Below are 12,038 nucleotides of genomic sequence, written 5' to 3' on the forward strand. Positions count from 1 at the left end.
AGATCATCCGTTATACCCATCACATACCACATATGTGGTGGGTGCTACATCAGCACCACATTCCACTACCACTAACATGAGATACTTACCACTAAACACACCACTCCATCTTATTTTTTTATTTAAATTTAATTCAAAAATACATTAAAATCATTTTTTTAATACTAGTTTTTCCATTAAATTAAAATACCAAATTACATTAAATAAAAACGACATTAATTGAAATTAAAAAAAGATAAAAATAACAATCAAAATAAAAATTACATTAGTTAAATTAAAAAAAAAATTAAAAAAAACATTAAAAAAACTAAAAATTCCAACCATAAATAAAATAAACTACCCCTACGCCTACGTCGGGCTCGAGCCGACTCTTTCATTGCTTGGAAAAGTTTCAAGTCTTCGCCCTCAAGGTCATTCGCTTTCATTTTCAAGATTTCCATATCGATTTTTGTTTGGAGTGTCTCTTGTGTCTCTTAAAATGATGTTTGTGCTTCGATCATTTTTTGTTCCATCCGAGTCATCACCTCGGCCTTTGTTTCTTGAAGTTGCACATATCGATCAAATTTATCGCCAAACATATCCATAACACTAGAATTCGAAGATGTTGACGCCGCTTTTTTTGCTTTATTTCTTCCAACGGGCCGACGAAGAGGTTGGTCGTTTTCAAGATCTATCGGATCGTCGTTGATGTCGATGTGTGTTCGGCCGTCCGATTGTTGAGAAGTTCCATCGAGGTTTCTCGAACGCTTTGAACCGGAAGATTGGGAAGTTCCTTCCGTTTGCTCTTTCCATTTTGGGGCGTCTTTCAATTTTAGCCACCGTTTCATATACGGAAAAGTTTTGCGTGTTGGCGTTGTTTTTTCAAATTGGTCCATGGCCGCCTTGAAAACATCAAAATCGTTCGAGCCGCTTTTGCGTATATTTAGGAGGTTGTTGTAGATTCCTCCAAACTCGGTGCATTTTAGTCGAATATCTCGCCATTTCGACGTAATTTGATCGGCATTTCGAGTTTCACTTTCCATTAACTCGTAAAAAATGGCTCGCACTTTTTCCTAAAAACTTCCGTAAGACTGGCTATCTCCTACAATTGGATCTTCGGAAGCCGCCACCCATGCTTCCGCTAACTTTCATTCTTCTTCTTTTGTCCATGGGACCCTTTCTTGGGTGGTAGTGGGTCGAGCCGGGGTTTTTTTTTTTCCTTTTTTCTTTTTTGGTTGAGGTGGTGGTGAAGGTTGCATTTCCGCAACAAAATCCGGTGAAAGTGGTGGTTGTGAGCTTGGTGGTTGTGAAATTGGTGGTTGTTGTTGTGACGATTGTTGTTGGAGTTGTTGTAGTTGTTGGAATTGTTGAAATTGTTGGTATTGTTGTTGCATTTGTTGTTGTTGGAAAGTCGGAAAAGGTTGATATTATTGTTGGAAAAGTGGTGTTTGTTGGATAGAGGAACCACTTTGAAGTAGATTGATAAAACCGCCTTGAGGTGACTCCATAGTCGGGAATTGATGAGGTGTTGTATCTAATGCAAAAGCGTTATCGGGTTTGCGATTTCTGTAGTTTGGAGGGGTGTTTTGGTTGGGATCCATGGTTTTTGGTTGTGAAGATGTAGTATGTAAATTATGTATAGAGATAGAAAGGAATGATGTAAAAAATAAGGAGTAAAAGTGTTGTATTTATATAGGTAAATAAATTGTTTATAAATTGATTTTTTTTTTTAACAAACTAGCCGTTCAATGGCTAGTATAATGTTCAAATTAAGAGATGCAATTGGATTGGTTGTGCGAGTCCGTTGTCCCGAACACGAGTGACCACGGAAACGAACCACCACGAAACAACGGGGTGGTGTGCACGCCCGTTGTTCGTGGTCAGCTCGACTACGAACCTCGTCGTTATGGGTATACCGTTTGGCGTTAGTTCACCAAATGAACCATTTATGTAAATTTGTCTATTTTTAAGGTAAGAATAGGACACCCATTGGTAAAAATTGGTTATCCAAAGTTCATTCCAAAAAATTACTTGGTTATCTTTTTGGGTTTGGATGTCTTCTTAAAAACAAATGGTATACAAACAAAATGTTTGTCCACTGACATATAAAAGTAGCAAAAAAGATCTTTTGTATAAAAACAAAGGATATATACACTAAAGTCTTAATATTTTCAACGATTTGACAAGAAAGTCTTAAACTTTATTTTATTTACAGTAAAGTCCTAACTACCGGCAGTTTTGACACGCTTATCCTTTTTTGCCGGTTAACCGGTAATTAGGACTTTACTGTAAAAAAAAGTTAAATCCTAAATTAAGACTTTACTGTAAAAAAAATATGACTTTCTTGTCAAATCGTAAAAATATTGGGACTTTAGTGTGTGTGTGTGTATATATATATATATATATATATATATATATATATATATATTGTTAGAAATTTAATGATATGATAGTGTTTAAACATAAGAGTTATTGGAACCTAGTCCGCTAGATCTTATTGAAATTCTGAACGTTTGCTTTTTTTTTTTTTTTTTAATAATCTCAACAAACCGACATTGAAAAAAATTGAAATAATCAAGAAAAAAGAAAGAACTAAGGTTATGTTGGTTTTTTTGCAGTCCTAAAAATAGAGAACTAAGAAACTGGAAAAGATGAAACTGCCATTTCTTACTCCTTCACATTTACACCTTTTGACTAAGTGTGTGTTGTTTGTGTTTGTACAATATGCCCATTCTCTTCAGTTCAAGATTTGGCAGTGAACCAAGAAAATAGTTTTACAAGTCTTCTCACACTTTCCTGCTCTCTTTTTTGCATATGTTTCCCCTGTCGTGATTGTAGCATGATAAAGATGATGATGGTAAGAAAAATAGTGGTGCTGCGACGAAAATCACAAATAAAAGTTTTTGGGTTACGGATTAGGTCTTACGAAGCTGATAAAATTATTTGTTTCTCGAAAAACCAAGACTATACACTAAAATCCCAATATTTTGAACGATTTGACAAAAAAGTCAAACTTTATTTTTCTGACAGTAAAGTCCTAATTACCGGCTAATCGACAAAAAATGATAAACATGTCAAATGCTGTTGGTATTTAGAACTTTACTGTCAAAAAATAAAATTTATGACTTTCTTGTCAAATTGTTAAAAATATTAACACTTTAGTATATATATCCCAAAAATCAAATAACAACTTAAACATTTAAATGTAATTGATGTTTGATTTTGTGTATCAAATAACTTATTTGATTTATCGGTTTTTAAGAAGTAATAAACTAAATTGAATGTTTGAGAAACTAAAATAGTTTTTAAGATAACTTTTCTGTACCTGTAATGCCAACTCCAGCCATCCACCATATTACATCATTTTATGATGCATTATTTTTGTGTTTGATAGGACAAAAATACTTCAACCAACCTTCAAATTTAGAATAATTTTTGTGTTAGCTATATTTTAAGACCAAATATGAATGTCAAATAGAAGGCCTACAAAACCTATCATTTTAAAGGTCGATTAAAATTCCAATACCGTTCTAATAATAATAAATCATAATTTTAATGTTTGTGGTTGAAGAACTCTTGATACTTTTTTTAATACTTTTTGCAAAAAAGACAATAATACTTTTAAAGAACCTCACACTTTCTTTTACTTTTTTTTCCTATGCTTTTTTCTCCTTTTACAATTTATAGTTTTTTTCTAATCACATAGGTTAATCTAAATATATATATTTTTATATTTTTTCACTATCATATAATCTAATAGCATTTTTACCAGAAAAAGTTTTTATATATCGAAACACAACCCGTTACGTAGCACTTAGTCAAATATTTTCCAAAGCTATTTTCTACCACAACAATTTAAAGTAGAAAACGGGTATATTGGGAATTGAACTCAACCCTCCCATATAAGAACGGTTTTCATTAACTAGTTGCGTTAAACTTACTCTTGCTTACCTTTAGAGAAATAGTTGTCTTAAACCTACTTCAGGATTTTTATATTTTCCGAAATAACATTATTTATTCACGAATTGACAGTACTTCCACTGAAATTAATAAAATTTGCGATACATGGTGTCAGAGAAACTAGTTTTGCAAATTCATAAGTATTTTTCAACTTTCATGAATTAAGTGATCATTATTGATATTATCTAGCTGGGTTATGGTATGTTAGAAAGGATCTCAACACAAATCATTTTCGAGCATCAATAATATGAACTTTTTAAATAAATTATTGGGTCAAATAAGCTCTTCAAAGTAAAACAAAAAGAAAAAGCAAACTGCTGTGGGAACTTATTTAATCTAAAGTTTTTTTTTTTTTTTTTTTTTTTTTTTAATAGCTTGTAAATTTACAATCCCTTACATAAACTTTTTCAATAATTGTGGTGGGTACTCTAAAATGAATTTTGTTATTTTTAGGTTGCTTATTGTGAAAATTATTAGGAAAAATAGTTATCTGTAGTTGTTATTAGTTACTAACGCATACTTAACGTCACTTCAATTCCACAATTGATTGTAACGTCCAAAATGGATTGTCCCTGCCTGTCGTGTCTTAATAAGATACCTTTCACATATAGTTATTATATAAAAGGCAAAAAAGAACACATCTAACTGGCGAATACTTCAATAGACGATGGAAAAATATACACCACTAGAGACAAAATGGTTAAAAAGACAACACTACGGAAATATTTTAACTTCTACTAAATTCCACTGAGGAATGTAATATATGAGTCAAAAGAAAAGATATAACTTTGTTTAACCTTTATTTAATTTCCAAATCTACCCTCTTTCATTTGGAAACCCTTCTAACTCTTCCCACGCAATTGTCTTTAGGCCTTGAATGAGGTAAATACATAATTGGGCATTCTGGATTTTCCCTTTCAAACCTGCAAGACAAAATAATATATTTAATAATAATAATAATAACAATGATAATAAAAAATTATGTTTCATCTAATCGGGAATCAAACTAGTTTTAAAATTAGTTGACTTTGAAAGCAATTTTTCAATTTCATATGATGAAACTTTAAATAAAAGTTTGACACCAAATGTATTATTTTTTAGATAAGCATGGAATATCTCTACTCATTTTGAGTATCAAAAAGAACTTGTTTGACCCAAAAAGTCAATACAAATTTTAACTTGGTTTATATGGAAACTTACTCATAATTTAGAAGAAAATGGTGGAGGAAGATGGCAATCTCTAGCTTGGCAAGGTCATTTCCAGGGCAAAGCCTACTTCCTGCTCCAAATGGAAGAAAAGTTCCTGGCTTTGGTACAAGATCCTGGTCAACATGTTTAAATTAGTCAATTTGTACAAGTTATAAAGCAATTGGTACAAGTTAAAACAGACTCACATCCCATCTTGAAGGATTAAACTCTTTAGGTTGGGGATAAAGTTCAGGATTATGGTGAACACTCCTAAACCAGAGCAACACTTTCCATCCTTTAGGAATGAAGTAACCTAACAAATATATAAAAAAAGAAAAAATTATACATGATTAGAACCCAAGTCAATCGTAAGTTCATGTATTTTTGGTATTTAATTATCATATATAAAAATCACACCTTTGATATCGACATCTTTTTTAGCTTCACGGAACGTCATGAGCGAAAAAGTCACTAAACGAAGCGTTTCATCAATCACCTTCGAGAGATACTCCATTTGCCTATACTCTTTCAAGGTCAAACCCTCTTGTGTTGGTGGCATATTCTTTACAATCCTCTCTTGTTCTTCCTAATGAAAATTCACCCAAGTTTTTTACTTATATTACTTTCTTGATTTTGTTACACTCTACTAGTTTAGATTACTTTCTTGATTTTGTTACCTTTGCTATGTGGAAAAATTCTGGATGTGCTTGGAGAAGAATGGTAGACCACATTGTGATGTGTCCCGAAGATTCATGGCCCGCGTTTAGGTACATGACTAATGTATCGATTATTTCCTCATCATCTAGTTTTCTTCCTTTCTCGTCTGTAGTGTCCAGGAGAGCATCAAGCATATCTTTCTTGGACATCCCTTCGTTTGCCTCTCGTTTCTTCCTACGTTCGTATACAACTGTTTGCAAAATGGCCACAAGGTTCTTCCGCGCCTATAAATTTGTAATCATCATAATATATAAACATTTAAAAGTTAAAAGTTAAGATAATACAACAAATGGAAGATAATGGCCGAGGTGCTAAATGCTTGCTTTGATACCATATAAAATGTGTTTTAATTTATTTTAATTTAAAAAAAGGAGAATGCAACATATATAGAATTAGACTGGCAAAAAACAAACCTTAAGTGCATTATAATATGCAAAACCAGGAATATTAATGGCCATAGCCCTAACGCCGTAGTTAAGCACCGTGTACTCTTTCTCCAATGCATCCATTACATGTTCGCTCTCAGTGCTAAGGAAAATGTGCATGATTATCTGAAAAGTTAGCTTTCGCAGGTAGGTGAGGAACTCAATCCGCCCCATTTTTGACCATTTCTCCAATGCTAAGACCACATTGGTCTCAATGTACTGCATGTATGTAGACAAGGCTTCGTGACCATTTACTGGTGCTGCGGTCAACTTACGAAGCCTTTTATGATCTTCGTAAGAAATTCCAATAAATGATTTTTTTCCGATGAGTTCCCGGGTGGCAGTTGGCCACCCTGGCTGGAATGCTTCATCATCAAACAATACTTTCCGACATGCTTCGGGAACAGTCACGATGATGCTAGGGCTACCAAACATAAACGACTTATATAAACCCCTAGACCCAAATCTGTATTTAAAAAAAAAAAAAAACAATGTTTACTTAACAAAAACATTAAAAACATACGATACAAGTCATATTATATATATATATATATATATATATATATATATATATATATATATATATATATATATATATATATATATATATATATATATATATAGTATTGAAACATCAGAATTAGGATGATAGTAAATACTAATAGAGATAATAAGATACATATATAGGAGGTGTACAATAATTGTTTAAATAACTGTCGTTTAATGATAAAGACGATGATAGTGACAAAAGTTGCCTGCTCTAGAAAAAGTCCAATGATTCAGTTTTAGTTAAAAAATTTAAAATGAAGGATATTGATTTAAATAAGTCTATGGATGAAATATACGTGATTAATAATATTTGTAAGAGAAAGTCAATATATGTGTTGTGTAGCATCAAGAATATATATATATTAATAACAAATAACAGGTATTACGTAGCTTCTTCAAAAAAGTCTTGAAGCGAAGTATTGTGTATTTAAAAAATAATCAAAACTGATAATCTAATAAGTATAGAGAATCATTGGTATCGTTATTAATTAAAAACTGAACTGGTTAACAATTGTATTCTTTCACCTATCATTTTTTAATTGAATAGACTGCAAATTTGGTTCTTATGATTTGCTGGTCCAAAAAAGTTTCTAACTTGTACCATCAGGTCCAAAATGAAAACATTTTTATCTATCATATTCAACTTATTATTTACTATTATCTTAGAAACAGAATACATTTGTAAAATACAAAAACACCCCTAAGCAAAGAGTGAAATTACAAAAGAGCTTTTCATTTAGTCGGTGCATAGGATTTCCAAACCAAAAAAAGGGGGCTCTTGTCAATTAGCACCCCTTAAGTTGCTACTGGTCCTGTGTTTCCTGCTAATGCATTGGAAATGTGCAAAGAATTCTGTTTCCTATGATTTTATAGGAACCTCCGTCTTGTATAAAAAAAACTAAAATTTTAATTCTAATTTAATTGAATAAAAGAATTTAGTGAATATCCTTTAGAGGGAAGTGCTTGTCTTTTCACATAATTAACTAGATAGAGAAAGTGACACGTCCAACTCTTCCTAAAAGCAAATATCTTTTCCTTATTTTCTTGGACAAAATAGCTACAGAAATGTTTCATAACAACACTTTGAATTGCATTCTCGAGTATGATATAAGCTACATTTTAGAGAAAAAACACAAACAATTTAATAATGCATGCAACATGACTTTCTTGTAAACCATATCCTGTATTCCCACTCTAGTTTTCGAACCCAAAAAGATGAGACATTTGTTGGTGGCGTAGAAGCATATTATAATCGGAAAGAATATATTCCATTATATAGCTATAGTATTTCATAAAAATTGTAAGTGTTTTCGTAGTATACATGCACTTCAAAATAAACCCTTTGTATGCTTATTCCAAATTATTCCAAAGCAATAGAGAATCGTTTACTATTTCCATTTCATTTATAATGAATAAATCTTTGGATCATTATATTCTTTGTTTATTCTTTATAATAGTTTAAAAGATGGAGAAGATGTTAATAATAAGAACGAAAGGTGTGAGTTACCTGCGAAGGAAATTGGAGATGAAGGCATCAGGATCGTTAGACTTGAAAGCTCTGAGGAAAGACCACATGTTTCCGATGAACGGCCAACCCATATCACCTGGTGGCAGACACTTCCTCTTCTTCTTCTCCAAATTCCTCTCATAAATCCATATATTCACACTCTTCAAAACCCATTTAAGAATCAACATTAATCCCAGAAAAATTCCCACATAATAACTCATCCCTCCAAATCCATCAGCCCCCATTTTTAAACTTTACAACTGGTTCCCTCTTCTTTCTCTCTCCCTATATATATATACGTATAACCGTATATATGTATAGAGATATCCCTTTCCACAGCTTTTGATCAGTTGTCTTGGTACAGAAAGAGAGAGATAGTGGATGGAGATGTGTAGAATAGGGAAGAGAGGAAAGAGATAGAGAGAGATGGAAATGGTTGTAATGGTTATGGGTCTTTTTGGTGGATTCCTTCGTGTATCTGTATATATATAGGGAGATAAAACACACACGAAGGAGGGGTGGGGCATATATCTTACACCATAAAATGTTTAATGGTTAGTAAAGAAAATATTCGAAAATATGTACTCTCTTTATATGGTATAATATTATATAAATAATAATATTTATTTTATGCCATTACGTTTTTCTATAAATAATAATTTTCTTATATTGTAGGGTAAACTATAATTTTCTTAGCAGCATAATTTTTTTTAAACCGACAAACTAATTTATTTTTAATTATTACCATCTATATCTCAAGTGATGTTTGTACTTATGACCTTTCAAATGAAAAACGTACTCCTTACTGTTAGGACAAACAAATATATTCACATATAACAGATAATCATATAACAGTCTATAGACAACAAACTGATCTATCAGATCATACCACATAACATATAATATTATCCTACCCTCTAGGATATCTAACTAACAGGTCATACCACATATCACATATTATCATCTTGTCCTCTAGGCAAAGTTGTATAACTCGTTACTCGGTACCTGTTCGGCCGACTACCGAGCAACGAGTACTCGGGGAGTATTCGGATTTGGAAATTTATGTAGAAATATTTTTAGGAAAATTATATATGTCAAAATCATAAGATAAAATCATAAGTTGATTGAAATATATAACTAAATTGGATACTTGTGAATACACAAAAAATGAAAAACACATAATGGTCTCACTTCGTAAATAATTACTGAAAATTTAAGATATATTTGTAGTAATAATCACATGTGTGTGAGTTAAATAATAAATCATTAAGTATATTATATATATTAATCACCGAGTTGACCGAATTTAACAACACTACTCAGTTCGTAAGGGGCCGATCGGGGAGTACTCGGGATTATGTAACTCGCCTCGGCAAGGCGGGGGGGAGTAGCGAGTACTCGGAGGAGTAATCGGCCAACTCGGTGAGTTTTACAACATTGCCTCTAGGACACCGATCTAACAGATCATACTAACATAACATAACCAATTACATTTCAAAGGGCCGGCTTGGTGCCTTAGACCCTTAATTATAGTGAGGATAACTCACCTTGCAAAAGTCATCTCAGTAGATAAACTCCAACTCTTGGATCGCTCCCACAAACTCCACTACCTATTATCATAATAGAACCATACTCGTAAGTTCCCAACCTTCCAAGGTACCCCATAAGTCAACTAGTTAACCCGTGGACAATGTCAAAGTCAAGAGTCAAGGTCAACAGTCCATGGTGACCCTAACTCGTCGAGTATCCTCAGCTACTCGCTGAGTTCTTTGAGATACTCGTCCACTCGCCAAGTCACCATAGTGACTCATCGAGTTCCTAAGGCTCGAGATCAAAGCTCTAAGGCCACTCGTCGAGTTTTCCTTCTTGCAACTCGACAAGTTCACACACATCCATTAATTGGGAAACCTTAACTGACTCGCCGAGTTGTTCATCCAACTCGTCGAGTCTACGACAATCTTCATCGGATTCGCTAAGTTGTTCATCCAACTCGTCGGGTTCATGCCCATCTACATATGACTCGCCGAGTCGACCATGCGACTCGTCGAGTCCCTTCAATCCTTTAACCATACAGACACATTTTAAGCCATGCCAAGGCTCCAAATTGCAGATCCAACTTCCTTAGGCATGCTTATCACGTAAAGTTGCAAACTTTACGTGCATGCAAGACTTTTAAGACCCTTAAATGACAAAACTAAGCTTGGAATGAAGTTACACACTTGAGGGAAGGCTCATACTAGGAAAAGCTGATGAATTTATGAATCTAGAGGCCAAGGAAAGTCCAGATCTAAAGTTACAACTTCAGATCTTAGCTTAAGCATAAGAAACCTTTCTTAAAACTCATGAAAAAGAGGGTTTAGGTGAAAATGATCCAAGGAAAACGGTCTAGTACCTTTAAGAGAGTGCTTACTGATGCAGATCTTGAATCCCACGAGCTCTTGCTTCAACTAGCTTGTTTCCCCAAGTGTTTCCTTCACCAAAATCCTTCCTCCAAGATTAAACTCTCCAAAAGAACACATACACACAAATTAGGATTAAAGAGAGACAAGAAGCTATAAAGGGGAGGCTGGGGGAGGCCAATGATCCTTTAAATAGGGTGCAATGCCCCGAAATTTAGGGTTTTATCTGCCAGCTCCTACTTGTCGAGTCCTTTCTTGGACTCGGCAAGTAGGTCACTAAAACGCGTAGACCATCCCGCTCCTATTTGATGAGTAGGGCGACCAACTCGACGAGTAGACCCAAAGACCAAAAAGGATTCATACGTAAATCAATATCTGAGAATCGGGGCGTTACAATTCTCCCCCACTTGAACTAGACTTCGCCCTCGAATTCAGCTGAGGTAAACAACGTCAGGTAATGCTCTCGTATCTCCGCCTCCGGCTCCTATGTCCTCTCGAATCTCGTTCGATGTTCCCACTGCACCTTCACCAAATGTATCTCCTTGTTCCACAAAATTTTCTTCTTCCTTTCCAAGATGGTCACAGGTCTCTCCTTGTAATTCAGGCACTCATCGACCTGAATATCATCCAACGATACTACTGCCTCCTGGTCCATAATGCACTTTCGCAACTGCGAAACGTGGAATGTGCTGTGAATCCGGCTAAGCTCCTCTGGCAGCTCTAGCCTGTACACCACCTTGCCAATCATGGCAATGATCTTGAACGACCCAATTTAACGGGGATCCAGTTTTCCCCTTATTCTGAAGCAGCTCACACCCTTTCAGGGTGAGACCTTCAGAAGTACCATATCACCCACCTGGAACCCTAACTCCGATCGGCGTCTGTCAGCATAGCTCTTCTTCCGACTCTAAGCGGTCTGCAATCGCTGCCTAATCTGCTGAATCTTTTCGGTAGTCTGCAGAACTACCTCCGCCCGTCCAATCACTCGGTGTCTAACCTCACCCCAACAAACCGGGGTGCAACATCTTCGCCCATACAATAACTCAAAAGGCGGGGCGCCAATGCTGGAATGGTAGTTGTTGTTGTAAGCAAACTCTGCAAGAGGTAGGTGGGAATCCGAATTCCTACCGAAATCAATGACACACGCCCTCAACATATCCTCTTGGGTCTGAATGGTCCGCTCGCTCTAACCATCTGTCTGTAGATGAAACGCTGTGCTAAAGTGCAAGCGTGTGCCTAGTTCCTCGTGGAACTTCTGCTAGAAATGGGAGGTAAACCTAAAATCTCGGTCTGAGACAATGAATACCGAAATCC

General features: G+C 34.7%; 2 protein-coding genes and 1 long non-coding RNA gene across 3 annotated transcripts; all 3 read right to left on the reverse strand.

Moving 5' to 3' along the window:
- Window positions 1-473: 473 nt before the first annotated feature.
- LOC145098469 (uncharacterized) lies at window positions 474-1,022 on the reverse strand. The gene has a single exon (XM_079036102.1). It carries the CDS (start codon window positions 1,020-1,022, stop codon window positions 474-476), a length of 549 nt encoding a protein of 182 aa, XP_078892228.1.
- A 1,606-nt stretch (window positions 1,023-2,628) lies between these two features.
- LOC145100174 (uncharacterized) lies at window positions 2,629-3,391 on the reverse strand. Its single transcript, XR_013704860.1, has 2 exons — window positions 3,305-3,391; window positions 2,629-2,854 (listed from the first exon to the last, which is right to left on the reverse strand). It is a non-coding gene; the product is annotated as an uncharacterized LOC145100174 (long non-coding RNA).
- A 1,184-nt stretch (window positions 3,392-4,575) lies between these two features.
- On the reverse strand, window positions 4,576-8,796 carry LOC145101777 (ent-kaurenoic acid oxidase 2-like). Its single transcript, XM_079039052.1, has 7 exons — window positions 8,326-8,796; window positions 6,258-6,735; window positions 5,805-6,068; window positions 5,545-5,713; window positions 5,334-5,440; window positions 5,140-5,261; window positions 4,576-4,862 (listed from the first exon to the last, which is right to left on the reverse strand). The coding sequence occupies exons 1-7, from the start codon at window positions 8,568-8,570 to the stop codon at window positions 4,766-4,768; spliced, it is 1,482 nt and encodes a 493-aa protein (XP_078895178.1). The 5' UTR covers window positions 8,571-8,796; the 3' UTR covers window positions 4,576-4,765.
- Window positions 8,797-12,038: the final 3,242 nt, after the last annotated feature.

Source organism: Lactuca serriola, chromosome 4 (assembly GCF_051521515.1).
Source record: "Lactuca serriola cultivar US96UC23 chromosome 4, Lser_US96UC23_V15, whole genome shotgun sequence".
Lineage (NCBI taxonomy): Eukaryota > Viridiplantae > Streptophyta > Magnoliopsida > Asterales > Asteraceae > Lactuca > Lactuca serriola.

Excerpts from the sequence above, each read along its gene's own strand:
- LOC145098469 (XM_079036102.1), bottom strand. The coding sequence starts at position 1,022 with ATGGAAAGTGAAACTCGAAATGCCGATCAAATTACGTCGAAATGGCGA.
- LOC145101777 (XM_079039052.1), bottom strand. The coding sequence starts at position 8,570 with ATGGGGGCTGATGGATTTGGAGGGATGAGTTATTATGTGGGAATTTTT. Across the intron at positions 6,069-6,257 it reads CATATTATAATGCACTTAAG|GCGCGGAAGAACCTTGTGGC; the intron begins GTTTGTTTTTTG and ends ACAAATTTATAG. Across the intron at positions 5,714-5,804 it reads AATTTTTCCACATAGCAAAG|GAAGAACAAGAGAGGATTGT; the intron begins GTAACAAAATCA and ends AATTTTCATTAG.